The sequence below is a fragment of the Mauremys reevesii genome, linkage group 4 (assembly GCF_016161935.1).
Source record: "Mauremys reevesii isolate NIE-2019 linkage group 4, ASM1616193v1, whole genome shotgun sequence".
NCBI lineage: Eukaryota > Metazoa > Chordata > Testudines > Geoemydidae > Mauremys > Mauremys reevesii.
The window spans coordinates 6,558,076-6,581,425 of record NC_052626.1 but is presented as its reverse complement, the minus strand read 5'-3'; the positions used below and the strand labels follow the sequence as shown (position 1 = coordinate 6,581,425).

The 23,350-nt window shown below is 50.7% G+C and overlaps 1 protein-coding gene across 1 annotated transcript in view; it reads left to right on the top strand.

The window, feature by feature from the left end:
* Positions 1-9,067: 9,067 nt before the first annotated feature.
* The window catches only part of NEMF (nuclear export mediator factor), a 32,713-nt gene continuing 18,430 nt past the window's right edge, over positions 9,068-23,350 (top strand). The window contains exons 1-13 of the mRNA XM_039534986.1: positions 9,068-9,222; positions 13,257-13,325; positions 14,606-14,708; positions 15,796-15,921; positions 16,001-16,149; positions 16,385-16,452; positions 16,834-16,920; positions 18,544-18,620; positions 19,675-19,745; positions 19,836-19,911; positions 21,091-21,153; positions 22,078-22,155; positions 22,522-22,730. Of these exons, the coding sequence (XP_039390920.1) occupies positions 9,164-9,222; positions 13,257-13,325; positions 14,606-14,708; positions 15,796-15,921; positions 16,001-16,149; positions 16,385-16,452; positions 16,834-16,920; positions 18,544-18,620; positions 19,675-19,745; positions 19,836-19,911; positions 21,091-21,153; positions 22,078-22,155; positions 22,522-22,730 (1,235 nt within the window). The 5' untranslated portion in view covers positions 9,068-9,163. The remainder of the gene's footprint in view (positions 9,223-13,256; positions 13,326-14,605; positions 14,709-15,795; positions 15,922-16,000; positions 16,150-16,384; positions 16,453-16,833; positions 16,921-18,543; positions 18,621-19,674; positions 19,746-19,835; positions 19,912-21,090; positions 21,154-22,077; positions 22,156-22,521; positions 22,731-23,350) is intronic.

The following is a 23,350-nucleotide window of genomic DNA, read 5'->3' as shown; positions in this document are numbered from 1 at the left end:
CTGCACAGGGACGGACACCCACACATCCAGGATTCTGTATGGGGGACAGAGGTACCCGGACACCTGGGCTTCTGGACTGGGGATGGGGGCACCGAAACATCCGGGATCTTACATGAGAGGACAGAGGCGCCTGCACCCCGACATGAGACGGGGGCGGTGGAAGCAGGAGCATTTCCCAGTTCCAGGCTGTCCCCGTCTGGCCAAGGCACAGAGCTCACAAGCAGAGTTTAAAGCTCCAGCTGCTAGGCTACAAAACCAGCCGAGCACTGTGGCTGGTGCCTGTGATCCCAGCTCCTGGGGAGGCTGAGGCTGGCGGATCGCTTGAGCTCAGGAGTTCTAGGCTGCAGTGGGCTATGCTGATTGGGTGTCCGCACTAAGCTTGGCATCAATATGGTGATCCTGGGGAAGCTTGGGGTCCCCAGGTTGCCTAAGGAGGGGTGAACCGGCCCAGGTCGGAAACGGAGCAGGTCAAAACTCCTGTGCCGATCAGTAGTGGGATCGCGCCTGTGAATAGCCACTGCAGCGTAGCCTGGGCAAGACAGTGAGACACAGTCTCTTTTTATACACACACCCACTGCAGAGTCTGCACGGGGGATGGGAGCGCCAACACGGTGGGGATCCTGAATTGGGGGGGAGGGACGCACCCAAGCAACATGCATCTTGAAAAGGGGAACAGAGACACCCACAGATCCCAGCTGGGGGCAGGCAGGGAAACCACACACTGAAGCTAGTTCATGGGGTGGGGAGAGAGACCAGGGCCGGCTCCAGACGCCAGCGCGGCAAGCACGCGCATGGGGCGGCCCTTTCCCGGGGGGGTGGCAGATTGGGCCGGCGGACCTGCCGCAGTCATGCCTGCGGGAGGTCCACCGGAGCCCCGGGAGGACCAGACCTGCCGCAGGCAAGACTGCAGAGGGGGCGCTCGTCCCGCGCAGATTGGGCCGGCGGACCTGCCGCAGTCATGCCTGCAGCAGCTCAAGCGGAGCCGCCGGACCTGCGAACCCTCTGCAGTCATGCCCGCGGGAGGTCCGCTGCTCCCACGGCTCCGGGGCGCCTCCCGCACATGACTGCTTGGGGCGGCCAAAAAGGTAGAGCCGCCCCTGACAGAGACACCCCCCAGAGATCCTGGATGGGAGCACCCACATGATGGGGATCTTGAACTGGGAGGAGGGAAGCACCATGTACCAGAGGTTCTGAAGGGGGAACAGAGACACCCACACACCAGGTGTCTTGCAGCAAGAGCTGCAGTCTTGATTTACACACGGCAGTGATGGGGAATTAACCACCTCCCTTGCAGAGCTTGTTCCACTAGATAATTAGCCTCATGGTTAAAAAATGGTCATTTCCAGTTGGGATTTTGTGACATTGACTGCAAACCAATGGGGTCGTGTTCAACCTTTGTCTGGTGAATTAAAGAACCCTTTAAAATCAAATATTTCCCCTCTGGGAATTTTTAAAACAGCGTATTTAAAACAGTGATTAAATCCCCTCTTAACCTCCATTCAATGAAATCAATTGAGCTTCTTCAGTCTCTCGCTGTAGACAGAAGAGAACAATGCACATTTTCCTTGTTTTTAAAGGCAAAAATCCTGATCTTTCCAAGGGGAACTTCTGCTTCAACTGTCAGTTTGGGGAAGGATTTGGCTTCCTGGGTTATAATCTGCCCGCTGGGTTATAATCTGCAGTCTGAAGCGTCAAATTTAGATGAGGCCGTTAGTGCTGCCCCCGTGTGGCCGGAGCGGGGAGCTCACAAGCAGAGTTGAAAGCTGGAGCTGGGAGGGACCTGGCTGGACACGCGGGGCACAAAGGCTCTCGCGTGGGATCCTCGCTGTGCAGTAGGAGGCTGAGGGAAGCTGATTGTCAGGGCTCAGGGCTGCACCCTGCCAGGCTGAGCCGGTATCTGTGCTAAGGCTGGAGTCAATAAGGTGATTGTGGGAAGTTCAGGGTCCCCAGGCTCCCAAAGGAGGGTGAAGTAGGTCACCCCTGGAGCAGGTTAAAGCTGCAGGTTGACAGTGGGGTTGCTGCCCCTGTGAACAGCGGCTGTAGCACCACCTGGGCAGGACAGTGAGAGCCAGTTATACACCCCCCCCCCCACTGCCGCCTCTATCGGGGGCTGGGAGCACTCACACCCTGGGGACCCTGAGCTGGGGTGGGGGGGGGGGACCCCGTGCACCAGGGAGGCGGTAAGGGCGAACAGGGGCACCCAGCCACCCACCCGAGATCTTCTAGGGGGGAGAGTGGCAGCCACACATCCAGGATCTTGTAGGGGGGGACCAGGGCATCCACACTCCGGAATCCTCTGCACAGGGACGGACACCCACACATCCAGGATCCTGTATGGGGGGCAGAGGTACCCGGACACCTCGGCTTCTGGACTGGGGATGGGGGCACCGGAACATCCTGGATCTTACATGAGAGGACAGAGGAGCCTGCAGCCCGACATGAGACGGGGGCGGGGGAAGCAGGAGCATTTCCCAGTTCCAGGCTGTCCCCGTCTGGCCAAGGCACAGAGCTCACAAGCAGAGTTTAAAGCTCCAGCTGCCAAGCAACAAAAGCAGCCGGGCTCTGTGGCTGGAGCCTGTGATCCCAGCATCTGGGGAGGCTGAGGCCAGTGGATCACTTGAGCTCAGGAGTTCTAGGCTGCAGGGGGCTATGCCGATCGGGTGTCCGCACTAAGTTCGGCACCAATATGGTGATCCCAGGGAAGCTTGGGGTCCCCAGGTTGCCTAAGGAGGGGTGAACCGGCCCAGGTCAGAAATGGAGCAGGTCAAAACTCCCGTGCTGATCAGTAGTGGGATCGTGCCTGTGAATAGCCACTGCAGCGTAGCCTGGGCAAGACAGTGAGACGTGGTCTCTTTTTAGACACCCCCCCCCCCGCAGAGCCTGGATGGGGGGATGGGAGCACCCACAGGGTGGGGATCCTGAATTGCAGCGGAGGAAAGCACCTATGTATCAGGGCTCATAAAAGGGGGACCGGGACACCCACACACCAGATATCATGCAGCAAACACTTCAACCGCCCTGGTCACTCAAGTACAGACCTAAAAGTCGCAATTATTCAACAAAAAACCCTTGAAAAACAGACTCCAATGAGAAACCGCAGAACTGCTATTAATTTGCAAACTGGACACCATTAAATTACGCTTGAATAAAGACTGGGAGTGGATGGGTCATTACACAGACTAAAAACTATTTCCCCATGTTAATTTCCCCCCTACTGTTACTCACACCTTCTTGTCAACTGTTTCAAATGGGCCATCCTGACTATCACTACAAAAGTTTTTTTTCTCCTGCTGATAATAGCCACCCTTAATCAATTTGGCATGAACTCATTAGTTGAAATATGCCCAGATGATCACAGCAGGAGATCCACTCCCAGAGGTGGGTGTCCCTATTCCTCCTACCTTTAAAAATACCTGGTATGTGGGTGCCCACAATTCCTCCTGCCCTTAAGAATACCTGGTAAGTGGGTGGCCCCCTCCAGCTAAGAATCCTCTATGTGGTTTCCTTCCCTTCACCGCCAAATAAGAACATTGTGTGGAGGGAGTGGGAGGAAGGTTGTTTGGCAGATATGTAAAGGGGGGACTGTGTCTCCCTGTCTGGCACAGGCTTCTTGGAGGAAATGATCTCAGTGTGTCTGGCTGTCTCCATTCCTCCCACCCATAAGAATCCCTGGTGTGTGGGTGCACCCCAGCCCATTAGATCTCTGGGGGGTGGGTGTCTCTCCCCCTAGTCAGGATCTCTGGGGCGTGGCTGCATTAAAAAGAGACTTTGACTCAGCCAAGCTGGGCTGCCATCATGGAACAGACCAGGTCCTTCTGTGGGGTGTTTGGATTCCTTCAAGGCCGTGATCTCACTGTGTGTGGGTGTCCCTGTCCCTTCAAACCTTAACAATCCCTGGTGCGTGGGTGCGCGGGGCCCCATTACAATCCCCTCTGACTTACCCATGAGGGATTCTGTGGATGTGGGTGTTCTCCACGCTACTGGGGTGTCTGGTGCCCCTGTCCCTCCTGGTTAATAGTGGAGTGTATGGGTGTCCCCCAGCCTGTTAAGGATCCGTGTTGTGTGGATGCCCCCGTTCTTCTCATTAAGAATGGTGCAATGGAGCATATGGGTGTGTCCCCCACCCCATGAACTAGCTCCAGTGTGTGGTTCCCCTGCCCCCATCCAGGCTCTGCGGGTGTCGCTGTTCCTCTTTTCAAGATCCGTGTGGCAGGGGGGCGTCCCTCCCCCCAAGTCCGGACCCTCATCGTGTGGGTGCTGCCATCCCGGGTCTGCGGGGGAGGGGTGTCCGTATAAAAAGACACTGTATCTCACTGTCTTGCCTAGGCTATGCTGCAGTGGCTATTCACAGGCGCGATCCCACTACTGATTGGCGTGGGAGTTTTGACCTGCTCCATTTCTGACCTGGGCTGGTTCACCCCTCCTTAGGCAACCTGGGGACCCCAAGCTTCACCATATTGATGCCGAACTTAGTGCGGACACCCAATCGGCATAGCCCCCTGCAGCCTAGAACTCCTGAGCTCAAGCGATCCGCCAGCCTCAGCCTCCCCAGGTGCTGGGATCACAGGCACTAGCCACGGGGCCTAGTTGCTTTTGCTGCCTGGCAGCTCAAGCTTTAAACTCTGCTTGTGAGACGGGGACACCCTGGAACTGGGAAATGCTCCTGCTTCCACCGCCCCCGTCTCATGTCGGGGTGCAGGCGCCTCTGTCCTCTCATGTAAGATCCCGGATGTGCCGGTGCCCCCATCCCCCGCCCAGGAGCCCAGCTTCCTCTGCCCTCCATACAGAATCCTGGGTGTGTGGGTGTCCATCCCTGTGCAGAGGATCCCGGAGTGTGGATGCCCTGGTCCCCCCCTACAAGATCCTGGGTCTGTGGGTGCCACTCTCCCCCCCAGTAGATCTCTGGTGGGTGGGTCCCCAGGGTGTGAGTGCTCCCAGCCCCCGATACAGGCGGGGGGGGGGGTATAACTGGCTCTCCCTGTCCTGCCCCGGCAGTGCTACAGCAGCTGTTCACAGGGGCAGCAACCCCACTGTCAACCTGCAGCTTTAACCTGCTCCAGGGGTGACCTACTTCACCCTCCTTTGGGAGCCTGGGGACCTAATGGGCAAACCAGCCTGTTGCTTTCATGGCTAAATGCCAAGTTCCCTACACTATTGAAGCAGTAATAGCTACATCAGTGGTGCGCAAAGATTTTCAGGTCACTTTTTCAATTTAAGCGCAATCCAGGGTCTACCTGAAAGACAATGTAGAAATAACAGAAATCACACAAACACCCTTGCACTAGTCCTGCCCCAGGCCCAGCCCCAGCCCCCCACACGCCATGAGGATCCTGAATTGTGGGGGAGGGATGCACCCATGCAACAGGGATCTTGAAAAGGGGAAAAACAGACACCCACATAGCTGGGATCCTGTACTGGGGGCTGAAGTTGGAAGCGGGAGAGGCTGTAACCAGCTGGGCCCTGTGGCTGGTGCCTGTGATCCCAGCACCTGGGGAGGCTGAGGCCGGCAGATCGCTTGAGCTCAGGAGTTCTGGGCTGCAGTGGGCTATGCCGATCGGGTGTCCGCACTAAGTTTGGCATCAATATGGTGATCCCTGGGCAGCTTTGGGTTCCCAGGTTGCCTAAGGAGAAGTGAACCAGCCCAGGTTGGAAACAGAGCAGGTCAAAACTCCCGTGCCGATCAGTAGTGGGATTGCGCCTGTAAATAGCCCCTGCAGCGTAGCCTGGGCAGACAGTGAGACACGGTCTCTTTTTATACAGACACCCCCCGCAGAGCCTGGAGTTGGGGGATGGGAGCACCCACACGGTGGGGATTCCTACTTGGGTGGAGGGACGCCCCCCTGCGACACGGATCTTGAAAAGAGGAACAGCAACATCCACACACCACAGAGCCTGGATGGGGGCAGGGGAACCACACACGGGAGCTAGTTCATGGGGTGGGGGACACACCCGTATGCTCCATTGCACCATTCTTAATGAGAAGAATGGGGGCATCCACACAACACGGATCCTTAGCGGGCTGGGGGACACCCACACACTCCACTATTAACCAGGAGGGACAGGGGCACCAGAGACCCCCAGTAGCATGGAGAACACCCACATCCACCGGATCCCTCCTGGGTAAAACAGAGGCACCCACACACCAGGGATTGTTAAGAGTTGAAGGGACAGGGACACCCACACATACTGAGATCATGTCCTTGAAGGAATCCAAACACCCCACTGAAGGACCTGGTCTGTTCCATGATGGCAGCCCAGCCTAGGTGAGTCAAAGTCTCTTTTTATACAGCCACGCCCCAGAGATCCTGACTAGGGGGAGAGAGACACCCACCCCCCAGAGATCCTTAATGGGCTGGGGTGCACCCACACACCAGGGATTCTTATGGGTGGGAGGAATGGAGACAGCCAGACACACTGAGATCACTTCCTCCAAGGAGCCTGGGCCAGACAGGGAGACACAGTCCCACTTTACAATCCTGCCAGACAATCCTCCTCCCACTCCCTCCACACAATGTTCTTATTTGGTGGTGAAGGGAAGGAAACCACATGGAGGATTCTTAGCTGGAGGGGGCCACCCACTTACCAGGTATTCTTAAGGGCAGGAGGAATTGTGGGCACCCACATACCAGGTATTTTTAAAGATAGGAGGAATAGGGACACCCACCTCTGGGAGCGGATCCCCTGCTGTGATCATCTGGGCATATTTCAACTAATGAGTTCATGCCATTGCCTTGGGGGCACCTTGTTCTCTGCCTCTGGTACCCAGTTTAGCCTCCTGTAGGTATCTCTCTCCGCATCACTTGCAGTCTCTACATGAAGATCAGCAAAAAGAACAGGAGTACTTGTGACACCTTAGAGACTAAGAAATTTATTTGCGCATAAGCTTTTGTGGGCTAAAACCCACTTCATCAGATGCATGCAGTGGAAAAGACAGTAGGAAATATATATATATTTACTACTGGGGAATTTACTACCTCCCTCGCGGAGATTGTTCCACTAGATAATTAGCCTCACGGTTAAAAAATGGTCATTTCCGGTTGGGATTTTCTGACATTGACTGCAAACCAATGGGGTCTTGTTCAACCTTTGTCTGGGGAATTAAAGAACCCTTTAAATCACATATTCCCCCCCTCTGGGAATTTGTAAAACGTATTTAAATCAGTGATTAAATCCACTCTTAACCTCCAGTCAATGAAATCAATTGAGCTTCTTCAATCTCTCGCTGTAGACAGAAGAGAACAATGCACATTTTCCTTGTTTTTAAAGGCAAAAATCCTGATCTTTCCAAGGGGAACTTCTGCTTCAACTGTCAGTTTGGGGAAGGATTTGGCTTCCTGGGTTATAATCTGCCCACTGGGTTATAATCTGCAGTCTGAAGCGTCAAATTTAGATGAGGCCGTTAGTGCTGCCCCCGTGTGGCCGGAGAGGGGAGCTCAGAAGCAGAGTTGAAAGCTGGAGCTGGGAGGTACCTGGCTGGACACGCGGGGCACAAAGGCTCTCGCGTGGGACCCTCGCTGTGCAGCAGGAGGCGGAGGGAAGCTGATTGTCAGGGCTCAGGGCAGCACCCTGCCATGCTGAGCCGGTGTCTGTGCTAAGTTTGGCATCAATCAGGTGATTCTGGGAAGTTCGGGGTCCCCAGGCTCCCAAAGGAGGGTGAAGCAGGTCACCCCTGGAGCAGGTTAAAGCTGCAGATTGACAGTGGGGTTGCTGCCCCTGTGAACAGCGGCTGTAGCACCGCCTGGGCAGGACAGGGAGAGCCAGTTATACCCACCCCCCCGCCTGTATCGGGGGATGGGAGCACTCACACCCTGGGGACCCTGAGTTGGGGCGGGGGGAGGCCCCCGTGCACCAGGGAGGCTGTAAGGGTGAACAGGGGCACCCAGCCACCCACCTGAGTTCTTCTATGGGGGGAGAGTGGCACCCACACACCCAGGATCTTGTAGGGGGGGACAAGGGCATCCACACTCCAGGATCCTCTGCACAGGGACGGACACCCACACATCCAGGATCCTGTATGGGGGGCAGAGGTACCCGGACACCTGGGCTTCTGGACTGGGGATGGGGGCACCGAAACATCCGGGATCTTACATGAGAGGACAGAGGCGCCTGCACCCCGACATGAGACGGGGGCGGTGGAAGCAGGAGCATTTCCCAGTCCCAGGCTGTCCCCGTCTGGCCAAGGCACAGAGCTCACAAGCAGAGTTTAAAGCTCCAGCTGCCAGGCTACAAAACCAGCCGAGCACCGTGGCTGGTGCCTGTGATCCCAGCGCCTGGGGAGGCTGAGGCTGGCGGATCGCTTGAGCTCAGGAGTTCTGGGCTGCAGTGGGCTATGCCGATCGGGTGTCCGCACTAAGCTTGGCATCAATATGGTGATCCTGGGGAAGCTTGGGGTCCCCAGGTTGCCTAAGGAGGGGTGAACCGGCCCAGGTCGGAAACGGAGCAGGTCAAAACTCCCGTGCCGATCAGTAGTGGGATCGCGCCTGTGAATAGCCACTGCAGCGTAGCCTGGGCAAGACAGTGAGACACGGTCTCTTTTTATGCACCCACCCCCCGCAGAGCCTGGAGGGGGGAGACAGGGGACACCCCCCCACACATACACACCCCCCACAGAGCCCAGAGGGGGGGAGACAGGGGATCCCCCCGCAGAGCCTGGAGGGGGCAGACAGGGGATCCCCCCGCAGAGCCTGGAGGGCGCATGGGGCCTCCCACACCCCAGGATCTTTAATGCAGGAAACTCCAAACCCGGGACACTTTGTGTGGAGGGCCAGGGGCACCGCCCCTCCCCCGGATCCTGACCGGGGACATGGGGACCCCCACACCGGGCTGGGGGCGGCGATGTCACCGGCCGGCGGGGAAGGGGCTCAGCGCCTCCTGCCGGCTGAAAGTGCAGTTTGGAGCCGTTGCGATGGCCCCCGCCAGGCCCGGCGCGAAGGGGAGCGCGGAGCGCCCCGCCCCCGGCAGCGGCCTCCCGCCCCGGCCCCGCGGGACTCTCAGCACAGGACAGCGCCCGCCTCAAACGCGCCGCACAAGTGTGTCTGCCGGGGCTTGCCATAGGGACGCGCACTGCGCATGTGCACCCGGTGGTGGCGGAGGGTGTGAGGAGGCAGCGGGTGGGGGTCGCTGTGTGTGAGGGGCGCCGCGCCCCGCCCCGCCCCGCCCCGCCATGAAGTCCCGCTTCAACACCATCGACATCCGGGCGGTGCTGGCCGAGCTCAGGGACAGGTAGCGTCAGCGCCCGGCCAGGCCTGGGTCCGGGGGTGTCCAGTGACCCGCCCCCCCCCCGGGATGCTCCCGCGCGCTGGAACCCCCTGCACGGGAACTGCCCGCGCCGGGACCCTCCTCCCCCAGTGCCCCCCCGACTCTGCCACCCTCCTGAGACCCCCCCGCCGCCCCGTGTGAGAGACTGGGGAACCCCCCACTGCCCCCGCACATGAGAACCCCAGGGGAACCCCTGCCCCCGCCGCCCTGTGTGAGAGACTGGGAACCCCACTGCCTCCCCGCACATGAGAACCCCAGGGGAACCCCTGCCCCCGCCACCCTGTGTGAGAGACTGGGGAACCCCACGGCCCCCGCACATGAGACCCCCAGGGGAACCCCTGCCCCCGCCACCCCGTGTGAGAAACTGGGATCCCCACTGCCCCCGCACATGAGAACCCCAGGGGAACCCCTGCCCCCGCCACCCTGTGCGAGAGACTGGGAACCCCCACGGCCCCCGCACATGAGACCCCCAGGGGAACCCCTGCCCCCCCGCCGCCCTGTGTGAGAGACTGGGGATCCCCCCACTGCCCTCCCCGCACATGAGAACCCCCCCAGGGGAACCCCTGCCCCCCCGCCGCCCTGTGTGAGAGACTGGGGAACCCCCCACTGCCTCCCGCACATGAGAACCCCCAGGGGAACCCCTGCCCCCGCCACCCTGTGTGAGAGACTGGGAACCCCACGGCCCCCGCACATGAGACCCAGGGGAACCCCTGCCCCCGCCACCCCGTGTGAGAAACTGGGGATCCCCACTGCCCCCGCACATGAGAACCCCCAGGGGAACCCCTGCCCCCGCCACCCTGTGCGAGAGACTGGGAACCCCACGGCCCCCGCACATGAGACCCCCAGGGGAACCCCTGCCCCGCCGCCCTGTGTGAGAGACTGGGGAACCCCACTGCCTCCCCGCACATGAGAACCCCAGGGGAACCCCTGCCCCCGCCGCCCTGTGTGAGAGACTGGGGATCCCCACTGCCCCCGCACATGAGACCCCAGGGGAACCCCTGCCCCCGCCGCCCTGTGTGAGAAACTGGGGATCCCCACTGCCCCCTGCACATGAGAACCCCCAGGGGAACCCTTGCCCCGCCGCCCTGTGTGAGAGACTGGGGATCCCCCCACTGCCTCCCTGCACATGAGACCCCCCCAGGGGAACCCCTGCCCCCCCGCCACCCCGTGTGAGAAACTGGGGATCCCCCCACTGCCTCCCCCGCACATGAGAACCCCCCAGGGGAACCCCTGCCCCCGCCGCCCTGTGTGAGAGACTGGGGATCCCCACTGCCCCCGCACATGAGACCCCCAGGGGAACCCCTGCCCCGCCGCCCTGTGTGAGAGACTGGGGAACCCCACTGCCTCCCCGCACATGAGAACCCCCAGGGGAACCCCTGCCCCCGCCCTGTGTGAGAGACTGGGGAACCCCCACTGCCTCCCTGCACATGAGACCCCCCCAGGGGAACCCCTGCCCCCGCCGCCCTGTGTGAGAGACTGGGGATCCCCACTGCCCCCGCACATGAGACCCCCAGGGGAACCCCTGCCCCCGCCGCCCTGTGTGAGAAACTGGGGATCCCCACTGCCCCCTGCACATGAGAACCCCCAGGGGAACCCTGCCCCCCGCCGCCCTGTGTGAGAGACTGGGGATCCCCCCACTGCCTCCCTGCACATGAGACCCCAGGAACCCTGCCCCCGCCACCCGTGTGAGAAACTGGGGATCCCCACTGCCCCCGCACATGAGACCCCCCAGGGGAACCCCTGCCCCCCCGCCGCCCTGTGTGAGAGACTGGGGAACCCCCCACTGCCTCCCCCGCACATGAGAACCCCCCAGGGGAACCCCTGCCCCCCCGCCGCCCTGTGTGAGAGACTGGGATCCCCACTGCCCCGCACATGAGACCCCCAGGGAACCCCTGCCCCCCGCGCCCTGTGTGAGAAACTGGGGATCCCCACTGCCCCCTGCACATGAGAACCCCCAGGGGAACCCTTGCCCCCGCCCTGTGTGAGAGACTGGGGATCCCCACTGCCTCCTGCATGAGACCCCCAGGGAACCCCTGCCCCCGCCACCCCGTGTGAGAAACTGGGGATCCCCACTGCCTCCCCGCACATGAGAACCCCCAGGGGAACCCCTGCCCCCCCGCCGCCCTGTGTGAGAGACTGGGGATCCCCCCACTGCCCCCGCACATGAGACCCCCAGGGAACCCCTGCCCCCGCCGCCCTGTGTGAGAGACTGGGGAACCCCACTGCCTCCCCGCACATGAGAACCCCCCAGGGGAACCCCGGCCCCCCCGCGCCCTGTGTGAGAGACTGGGGAACCCCACTGCCTCCCCGCACATGAGAACCCCCAGGGGAACCCCTGCCCCCGCCGCCCTGTGTGAGAGACTGGGGATCCCCACTGCCCCCGCACATGAGACCCCCAGGGGAACCCCTGCCCCGCCGCCCTGTGTGAGAAACTGGGGATCCCCACTGCCCCCTGCACATGAGAACCCCCAGGGGAACCCTTGCCCCCGCCGCCCTGTGTGAGAGACTGGGGATCCCCCCACTGCCTCCCTGCACATGAGACCCCCAGGGAACCCCTGCCCCCGCCACCCCGTGAGAAACTGGGGATCCCCACTGCCCCCACACATGAGAACCCCAGGGAACCCCTGCCCCCTGCCGCCCTGTGTGAGAAACTAGGGATCTCCCACTGCCTCCCCGCACATGAGACCCCCAGGGGAACCTCTGCCCCGCCGCCCTGTGTGAGAGACTGGGGATCCCCACTGCCCCCGCACATGAGAACCCCCCAGGGGAACCCCTGCCCCACCGCTGCCCTGTGTGAGAGACTGGGGAACCCCCACCCCATCTCTCTGGGTGAGAGACCAGGGAAATGCCCCCATGGGAACACCCCTGCCCACCACCCCATGTGAGAAACTGGGAACTGCCCTCGTGGGAGCCCTCTTGTCCAGTTCCCCCCAGGAACCTCCCACCTCACCGCCTGGTGTGAGAGACCTGGGAACCCCCCACCTGCAGCCCTCCCACAGGAACCCTATTGCCTCATGTTAGGGACCTGGGAACCCCCCTACCCCATTGGTCCTTATGGGAACTCTGATGCTCCATAACATCCCATTGCCTTGTGTGAGAGGGCAGGAGAGCCCTGACCATCCTACCCCACTGTCCCCAGGGAAGCCCTAACATCTCCAACCCCATTGCCTTGCATGGGAGCCCTGATTCCTCTGCACACACACTCATTGCCCTGTGTAAGAGACTAGGGGTGTCTTGACTTCTGTGCGCAAACAATCCATTTCACCCCACTGGAGCCCAGACAAACTGCACCTCCACCCCCATTCTGCTGTCCCTCATGGAAGTCCTGAGACCCCATCCCACTACCCCCTGGAACTCATATAGTCCCTCTACCCCCATCCTATCCCACTTCCGCCAGGGGGACACAGATACCCCTCAAGATGTGATTTACATGAGATTTTATCATCCATGTTATGCTGGCTTGAATAACTGTGAATGAAAGAGCAATGGGATCAAATCTCAGTTGTGCTTTCTGTGGTGATGCTGAAAATGCTTTAGTCCCATCCAGACTAGTTCCTCAAGCATTCTCAGCACCCGTTCAACCAGATGTATTGCTGACAGTCACCAGCCAGGGGGCTAGTTTGCTAATGTAAGTGGGGCTTCAGTGATAAATTGGTGATGCAGAGATATGCATACGCATTAGTGTCTCATAACGCAATTTGTCACTGAAATTCTGGAGTTGTATTAGAGTCTTGTTCAAGTGGCTATTCTGTTTCCATTTTGCATTTATTTAATTAATAGTGCTCCTCGTATCTTCTGATTGTATCATAATTTTCCCTGGAGCGTGTCCATTTTACTTCTTATGCCCTATCACCTCTTCAAATGCTATTTGTATAATATATTGTAACCTAGGAAACTTATTTGTGTACATATAGATTCAGTTGTCACTGAATCTTTCTGACAGGCTTGTATGAATTCTATACTGGATTCACAAAATGTGTTTATTTTTTATTTAACAGCTTATTGGGAATGAGAGTAAACAATGTCTATGATGTGGATAATAAGACATATCTTATTCGCCTTCAAAAGTAAGAACTTCTTAACATTTGTGAACTGTTTTATTCCTCCTTAAATTTGAACCTATTTGTTTTGTATTAACAGCTGCTCATCAAGCCTTTATAACCAGTTTGCTAAAAAATAGTTTTGTGATGTTCCCTGGAAGAAGAGAAATATTTTTATCATGGGAGTTCTTAGGAAATATCACAGGAAGATAATTGTTTTTGCCCTTTTTACAAACAAAATACAGAAAATAAGTGGAAGAGCAGGTGTGTTTTGTGCCTACATTTTTTTTCTCGTAAATACCAAGAACAGTGCATATGCTGTGGTAATGATAAGCAGCTATGACCACAGGAGTTGCTGTTCTGAAGCAATTCGTCTGTGTAATCAGGTGCTTTTTACATAGAGCCAGAAGAGTCCCTTTTGGTCACCTAGTTTCTGTGTTAGCTTTCTCTTTTCCCAATTGTAATACACCTGACCAACTGGACCAGGGATCCCAAACTCAAATCACTATGAGGGCCACATGAGGACTAGTATGTTGGCCCGAGGGCCGCACCACTGACACCTTTTCATATAAAGATACAAAAGCCCCCGCTTCTGCCCCGGCCCTGCCCCCACTCCACCCCTTCCACGAGGCCCTGCCTCTTCCCACCCCTTCCTTGGCCCCATTCCAACCCCTTCCCCAAAGTCCCCACCCCAACTCTGCCACCTCCCTGCCCCTAGTCCAACCCCTTCCCCAAATCCCCGCCCCTGCCCCGCCTCTTCTCCATCTCCTCCCCTGAGCGCGCAGCTCCCTCCTGGAAAGCGCTAGGTGCTGCCAAACAGCTGTTTGGCGGCAGGAAACGCCTGGAGGTAGGCAGAGGAGTGGGGATGCAGCGTGCTGGGGAGGAGAGGGAGCTTGGCGGCCACAGGAAATAACTCTACGGAGACGGGAAGCTTGGCGGCCGCATGTTTGAGACCCCTGAACTGGACAGTGCTCCGGGTGGGAGACTTTTCAAAATAACTTCCTGCAAAAGGTATGGTAATCCCGGATATTTTTGGAATAATCAAGTTACCTCAGTATATCTAGCCCTTAGTTTAGTTTATCTAGTTTTTAACTTTGTTTTTTTGCTACCGATCTGGCCTCAGTATATCTCAACGTTCTAATATTTTTGACTAGAACTTTGTCTGAAAGATTTCTTTGACTTGTAGTTGAAGTTGAAGGGCTATCTGTGGTACTTTGGTTTACAGCTCTAATGTAATGAAATGTCATCGGTATAATGACAAACTGGTGACTTTTAAACTGTCAAACTATTCTTTATTTTGTCAACAGGCCAGACTGTAAAGCTACACTTCTAGTTGAATCTGGTATACGGATTCACACAACAGAGTTTGAATGGCCAAAGAATATGATGCCATCTGGGTTTGCAATGAAGGTAAATTAATCTTTCTCTTTCTGAAATTTCCTTCAGAAGAGAGAGTAGTGCTGCAGTTTCACCTCTGAGATGGCAATACTTTAATAGTTAATTTACAACTAGCTGAGTGGGTCTTGGTCAAGCAGATGATGATGATGTGGGGACTGGCTGAAAGGAAGGGCAACTGCAGAATGGTGGGGGACACAGAACTGGTGCTTGGTACCTGACAACAGTCAAAGTGTAGTTTTTAAGACTTTGATACTCAAACTCGTAAATGTTCACTGGACTAGCCATGCCTGTTGGAATTTTACTTTGGCTAAGTGAACACATTATTATTAATATTATTTTATAGGCCAGATTCTGAAGTCTCTGTGTAGGCAAAACCCAGAGTGAATGGGAGTCTTGCATGAGTAAAGACTTCAGGATTAGACTCTCTGACGTGTCAGGTCTTGAAGTGAAGTATTAGGCTCCAGGTTGGCAAATGGATCTGTTGTGGATGCAATCTGATTGCAGAATCAGATTACAGATCTGGTTAGCTCCCCACTCCTGCAAAGAGCCCGAACAGACAGGAGTACAAGAGAGCCCATGAGGAGCTTCATTGAAATGCCTTTCTGCAAATCCCCCCCTGAAGTCAGTGGGAGTCTTGTGGTGGATGCAGGAGTAATGCTGAGTGGAGGTCATTGCAGGATTGGGTCCTTAGGTTGCACTAGCTCTTTCCCTCCTTGGCATGGCAGAGATGTGCAAGTTTCAAATAGTACAGCTGTTTTTATTACTGTAAATGCTGAATGCTTAACAAAAATGTTTAATTTTTTGCAATTTGGAGCTACTATTTGTCTTTAACGAGCAAGAATAGATCAGAGCTTGATGGTTGTCAAAGTTTGAGCAGCTCATGTAAATAATATTCAGGTTTGTAAGTTTATACCAGTTCTTGTATTTGTCTATAATAAGTGGAATAAAGATAAACAAGAAATGTTCAGATTGTCACGGGGGGGGGGAGGGGCACACAATTTTTTAAATATTTCAGTTTAAAATACTATGAGTAGGACCTTTCTGTTTACACCTTATATACATATGCATATTTTAATATTTCTTTCTTCCCCATCATCAGTGTCGTAAGCATTTAAGGAGTAGAAGACTTGTCAGTGTAAAACAGCTGGGGATAGACAGAATTGTAGACTTACAATTTGGAAGTGATGAAGCAGCCTATCATCTCATTGTTGAGCTTTACGACAGAGTAAGTCATAAAACTGTTTAGTCTATAAATTAGTATTTAATATGGACTCTAATAATGGTCAGTTTTGATGCTATTGCAGGGAAACATTGTTCTGACAGACTATGAATACTTAATTTTAAACATCCTGAGGTTTCGCACAGATGAGGCAGATGATGTCAAATTTGCAGTTCGGGAACGGTACCCAGTTGATAACGCTAAAGCACCTGCACCATTACCTACCTTGGAAAGGTAACTTTATTCTGTGCAACATGCATATTGTAAATAAAGTAAAGACCACTTTTACATATAAACATTTTGAGTCTAAATAGTCTGTTTTAAGCTTTGAATTTTGTGTAGGTGATGTAGCTCTCACGGAATTGAAATTGTTTGCTTTCTTCTTTAATTCGGAAAACATGGAAAATCAATTCAACATCGTGCATTTAATCTTTTGAATAGCAGCTATTCTGCTTATTATGTTTCTTAGGTTGACTGAAACAATATCAAATGCACCTAACGGGGAACTGCTAAAGAGGGTCCTTAACCCACATCTTCGTAAGTAATGACATTATTACAAAATGAAATGTGCAAACTGTTTGCGTTCATATTAGATGTAATCTGAAAATTAAAATAAAAAACACACAACTGTGTCTCAGAAGGTTCAAGACAGTCTCCTATATATAAAATGCAAAATTATTTGTTAAAAGACTAGAATTTTAATAAAAAGGTATAGGGACTTGGCTGCAATCCTTTAATGTGCTTTATATGGGTGTAGGGATTTGTCCATGAAGCACTTATAGTATCAGGACCTTTGTTGAATTTTCTCCGTGGTGGCCAGAATCTCATATTCAGTTTTGGAAATTAATCATTCTTAATACAGATTTCAACCTGAATGTTTAAACTGCTTTCTAAAGTTGGTTCTCTCTACTTTTGTAGCTTATGGAGCCACACTCATTGAGCACTGCCTTATAGAAGCTGGATTGTCTGGTAATGCCAAAGTAGATCAACAGATGGGAAGCAAAGGTATGTAGGAGTATAATATTTGTGCACTTCAAAGTTTGCTTGACTATATTTGGAGGGGCAGAGAAGACACCTAGGCACCCTTCACTGAGGAAGTAAAAGAACAGTGGCTTTGTTTTATGAAAAAGGGTCTCAGCCTGGATTGGTTGAAAATGCTGAAGAGAACTTTGATGGAAGGTTAATTTGTTAGTTAAGTTTGGTCTCTAAAAGTGTGTCATGATTTATTTATATGTAACCATTGGTTTCCAGTATTCATACTCACTACTCCTTGAATCTCTATTCACCCCTTATTCTTGTTTTCATTATAAATATATCTAAGTGCTATGGTGTTAAGCAAAGTGGTGGTCCTCAGTTGAATCTTAAAAGCTGGTATGTAGTGTTCCTTTGGGAAGTGTAGGCCTGGTAATTCTGTGAGCGTTCAGTGGATAAGGGGCTGGATGCTGCAGGGAAAAGTCCGAGGATTTGGAGACTGGTGTTTGCTAATTGCTACCTGTCCAGAGAAAGCGATGCCTGGAAGACAGGGCTTGTGTTGCCAGAGGCTGGTGGTTTCAGGGAGCTGACCCACAGCAGGCACAGACAAGACTGCTTCACACTAAGAGCAGATAGTGGTGAGGCACTTCACAGCCCAGGGTACCTTGGGGAGCATCACAATGGATATGCAGTGTAAGTTTTTACAGGCTCTATTCTCTTAAAGCCCTAGCATTGCTTACACGCCAGTATTTTTCCATCCCTTTTAGCCTTAATTCTGAATAGTTACAGTAGCACTTCATCATATGGCATAAAGTTAATTGTGATATTGGAAGGAGTAATAAGGGACTTACTATACAAGAGTCATGTGCCAAAGTGTTAATCATGAAAAAAATGATATATTGATTAGAAAGCAAGATGGTGGATTTAGAATGAATTAGAACAGTTGCTTTTGATATGTTTGGAATATACAATTATGGGTTGAGGTGGTTAGGTCAGAATGATTAGTTCTGTATCGTACTTTGCTATGAGTGTTTTTCGGAGGGGGAGGACTCTGTTAATATGGTGATCTCTAATGAATTAAAATAATATAATACCTGATATCTGTTTTTATGTGAGTTGCTGTAATAAAGAAGAGAGCTTTATGGCTAACATTTCAAAAATAGGGACTTTCATTGTACACCCTTGCCAAGACAGGTAATTTCAGGCATCCAGTCCTTGCTTTTTATGTGCGATTATGGATTTGTGCCAGCACTCTTACATTTTATATATGTAGCTGCAATACGTATTTTTTTAAAAGAAATATCTCAAAGTTTAAAAAGGACACAAAATGAGTCTTTCTTCAAAATGGACACTTGTTTCTAATGCGAGGAGTTGATGGTTAAAGATGCTTATTAAAATGCAGACTTTTTTGAAATTTACAAGGTTTTAGAGTATTTCAGAGAGTAGGATTCTTGAAAATCTCATAATCCAGACTTCCCACAAGAACTGTACCTTGGAAAAAATTCCTCCGTACCCCTGACTAGAAATGCAGTTAGTGGCATAGGTTAGTTTTGGGTCTGTCAAGCTTTACCCTTTATTGGTGAAGTAGTGCACTATGTGTTTATGTAAAATATCCCAAAATTCTTGTCTCTTCAAGATCCATTTTTTTTCCTTTAGAAAATATTGAAAGGGTACTTGCTGCTTTACAGAAGGCAGAAGAATATATGAAGATAACTAACAACTTTAGTGGGAAGGTAAACCTTAACTGATACCTGCATGGTTCAAAGTTAAACCATCTAATAGAAAATGAACATGCATTATTGTTGTTCTGTCATGTCAGACATTTGCTGTTGGTTTAGCATTCCTATCGCATCTTTTCATGTTGTCTTTCTATTTTTGCTGCTATGATGCACTCCAGATACTAATAAGGAATATATATATGACCCTTGTCTTGGGCATGCAGCCTGTAAATGAGCTAATGGAGTAGAAGGGACCTATCTGACTTGTGTGTCACCGTTGTATTTAAACACTGATAGTAATTTTAACATATGAAGTGTTCAGGTATATCAAAATAATCTCAGTCTGTAGTTCAATGAGGAACCAACATTTAATTTTGCAGTCGTATGTCTTCAAGGTATTCATGTGCCTGGTGAGCAACATGACTAATTTATCCTTCTACATTGATCTTAATGCAACTCAGGAATAAGGCCTGGGTAGAAAGACTGCCAGTTATGAGTAGGTAATAGAGATCAGTCTTTAACCCTGGGAATGTAGGCCTAATTTTCAAACATCTATTTATTTATTGCAATAATAACTATTGTATATTCTCTGTGGGCCTGTGTCAGTGTTTCGGATCATTTTCACATCCACTCCTCTCTCTTCCATGTTCTGAGTCTGCGGCCTTATAACAAGTTCTTCTCTAACTTCAAGGAGGAAAGGATTGCTCAGTTTATGGTACACTTCAGTTTGATTCTGACTTGCCCATTGTTGCATCCCAAACAAACAAGGATTGTTTAAAATGTAAGGTACAAAGTTTGTGTGATGCATTGTAGACTTGGGGTTGTTACAGAAGTTCAGCTTTCATTTGGAATATTTTGGAATAAAGGTGAGTGGCCAAAATTTTACTGCAAAGTCAGTTAGCACCATAAAGTCTCTACGAAAAAAGTTCTTACCAATGGATTTAGTGTCAGATGTTTGCAAGGTGTTAAACTGTTCCTCCCTGGGCAAGAAAGGGAAAATAACTTTTAAGATTTCTGGAAAGAAATGAGTATGAATGTGGTGTCTTATGGTTTTTTTTTTTTTTTAAAGGGTTATATCATCCAGAAATGTGAGAAAAAGCCAAGCCTGGAGCCAGATAAACCTGCAGAAGAAATTCTCACGTAAATATTTGAAGTATTAACTCCCTTTCTTACTAGAAAACTAGTTTATATTAAGCACTCAAGTGATACTATCAAATGTATATTTTACAGATATGAGGAATTTCATCCTTTCTTGTTTTCTCAACATTTAAAGTGTCCGTACATGGAATTTGAATCATTTGATAAGGTATAGTGGTTTTGCTTATACTGTACTAAGTAGTTTAAATGATTGATACTAAAAACATGAAAGAAAATATGGTGCTGAAACTATTACCTTTTCATGTTTTATGACTAGTTAGTTTGGTGTGTAAAATCAGTAAGTATCATACAAAGATATAGGTAAATAAAATACTTCTTGGGGACTACAGTTGACCCATTTATGTTCCCAGTTTGTCTGTCATGATCCAGGAATTGTGGTGTTGTAACTGTGTTGGTCCCAGGACGTTAGAGAGACTAGGTGGATGAGGAAATATCTTTATTGGACCAAATTTGTGTCTCTCACCAATAGAAGTTGGTCCAATAAAAGATATTTCCTCACCCATCTTGTCTCTCAAATGTCCAGTAGCTGAAACATAGCATGTGGCATTGGTGAAAGACGTGTTTGTGTTCAGAAACTAGCTACTCTCTGTCTTCACTTGCTTAAACATATTTTGCTGGTGGTTATATAGGTGTTTATAGACAGATGGTTTATAGCTGAGGGTAACAGCAAAAATATAAACATGGTGAATGTTTGACATGGATTTTCACTAAAAATGTAATCTACTGTTTCTGGTGCTTGGTTAACATAACCTATAGATAATTATTTTATACTAAATCTGATGGCTAGATTCCCCACTTTGCACTCTCCTGCCATGCCTCCCTGTCATGTTTGTACCACCTACCTCACAGCGCTGGTAATTTCTGTAGCATAAATAAACGCAGAAACTTTATCGGAAGCAGTTTCTGCCTATTGAAACCAACCACAAAGAACTGTATTGAACTTCATGTGCTTGAATTGGCAATTCTGTTCTTATTAACCAGTTGATTATTATGATGGCTCATTGCAGAGATGGCTGTACGTAGAGTATTTTCACATACTTACAGTAAGGAATGTGTTCCTTCCTTCACTACATCATTTGCTAATATAGAATTTGGCTCCAGTTCAGTCCTATGGTTAAAGCTAGGCCTGTGCTTAAGTACCCTGCGGAACTGGCCCTTGACTAGGTAGAGCCGGGGAAATTGTTGAAACCTATTTTAGGATCAGACTCCTGTTTGCAATCTCTGCAGTCTCCTCTTAGGAACAGGACCTCCCCCTGGCTGCTTACTCTTTCCTGATCTAGGTTATTGCATCTTTTGAGATTCTTTAAACTGACTTTTTCTCTTGAAGGCAGTGGATGAATTTTACTCCAAGCTAGAAGGTCAGAAGATCGATTTAAAAGCTTTACAACAGGTACAGTCTCATTCACGAGCAGAACAGCTGATCTAACTCCTTTAGCGTTTCAGGGTGCTAGACACTTGCCTGATTTAGGGGCTCTTTATAGTTTGGTGGGTGGGTGTGGTCTTGTTCAATTAAAGATAACGAGTTGACTTGTAGGGGCAGGTGTGAAGCTTTGTGCACCAGGGCAGTTCTTATTGGGGAAATTACGATCACTATGACTGCTACTATCATTAGTGTTATGATGCTTCCATGGATTCCTCTTAAACTGTGCACACAGCATTGAATAGCTAATCAACAAGGGAGTGCCTGTGCAAAAATCACTGAAGTGGCTTTCGCTACAGTGGCTCAGCCGAATGACAGTGCTCATCAGAATCCTGTTTCCACATCTTTCTTCTCTGTACTGTAATAGGACACAGTTGGGTGTTGAATATCCAACACTGTAAAATTTGTAATATGCAGAGTCGATAGGTGCTACGCCCAGCTCATGAGACAGCTCATGGTGTCCGACACTATTTGATGGTCCAGAGACATCGACACAGAGCACATCATGGGACACCGTCAGTACTAGGATGAGTAAACAAGACCGCTGGTCAGGGAAATAACTCACTTCCTCCCCTGACGAACCAAGGGATGCACCACACACATGTACCTATTCGCTACACCAATACTGACTTGGACTCTAACTACATTCTATGGGTGGCATATCCGAGATCACTTATTCATTGAAGCTTTAAAAACTCCCACATTCCAATCTGGGTCTATGCTGGTTATGTACTATGTATGTATCTTGTGAACCTTGTAACCGATACTTGTAATCTCTCATAACTCAAGCCTGACCCCAGATGTACAGTACCTTCCTTCTTAACTTTTGTACATTTGATTTTAAACATTACCTTTTAATAATATTTTTCCTTTCTTCTCTTTGGCTGTTGAAAGGAAAAACAAGCACTGAAGAAGCTGGAAAATGTTCGTAAAGATCATGAGCATAGACTTGAATCTCTTCATCAAGCTCAGGTAGAACTATGTGTTTTCATAAGATAAGTTTTAAGGAGAAAATATTTTTAATATTCCATGCAGTATCACCTTCACCATAAGTTGTGTTCCTTAGTGTTCAGTTGAGATAACAAACTGGAGTATTTATTCACTAACAAGTTCCCTCTAACTTCTCTCCCTTTTTGGTGAAGTGTGAACTGTAGTGATGACACACTGCTTCTTGTCAATGCTTTGCACGCCCTTGCAAGAGGTCGCCTTTTGAACAATATGGTGTTTAATTTTAGTGCAGCTGTATTAATTGTATGTATTTGTTTCTTTAATCATCACTTTTATAAAATTGAATTGGTTTTTAGTCTGAATTGTAAGAAAGCTTTTTCTTTCCTGAAGGAAGTTGATAAGGTAAAAGGAGAACTCGTAGAAATGAACCTGGACATAGTGGACCGAGCTATCCAGGTGGTTCGCAGTGCGTTAGCCAACCAGATAGACTGGACTGAAATTGGAGCAATTGTAAAAGAAGCTCAGGCTCAGGGAGACCCTGTTGCGAGTGCAATCAAAGAATTAAAGCTTCAGACAAATCATATCACAATGCTACTAAAGTAAGTATGTTGTAGATCAACAAGACATTAAGAGGGACTAATCCCACAACTAGCAAGTTAACCAGGAAAAGTGCATCTTCATTTGAGTTTACATTATTTTCTCAGTTAATAGATGTCAAATGTATTCATGGTGCTAGGTTATAGCAGCATTAAAGCGTGAGTGTGAGGGCTTTGTGAACAGACAGAGAGGCACTGATTCAATATGCACCTTCCTTTCTTGGTTTTCCTTTAGTTCAGTAACTGAAATAAACTCTTCAACCATATAAAAGCAAGAGCTAACTGATCACATTTAAAAAGTGGTGGGAAATGTCTAAGAGGAAAGGGCAGTAGTGAGCAAAAGCACTTTTACCTGCACGTCCTAGGCAGTTCCAGGAAACATGCCTCTCATTTGGTTTGATGCAATAGGCAACACCAAGCATATTATACAAAACAAATACATTTAAAAAGTCAGTAACTTAGAGAATCTTGACATTCCTTGATGCCAAAAAAAGGGGAATCTAGCTGGAAGTTTAGCATGCTGCAGGCTGGCTGGACAAAATGCCCCAGTAATCAAGTTAGAGTTCAAAATTCAAACTGGTATGAGCTGTGATTTAGATCATTCTGCTCCCTCCAGGAAAATC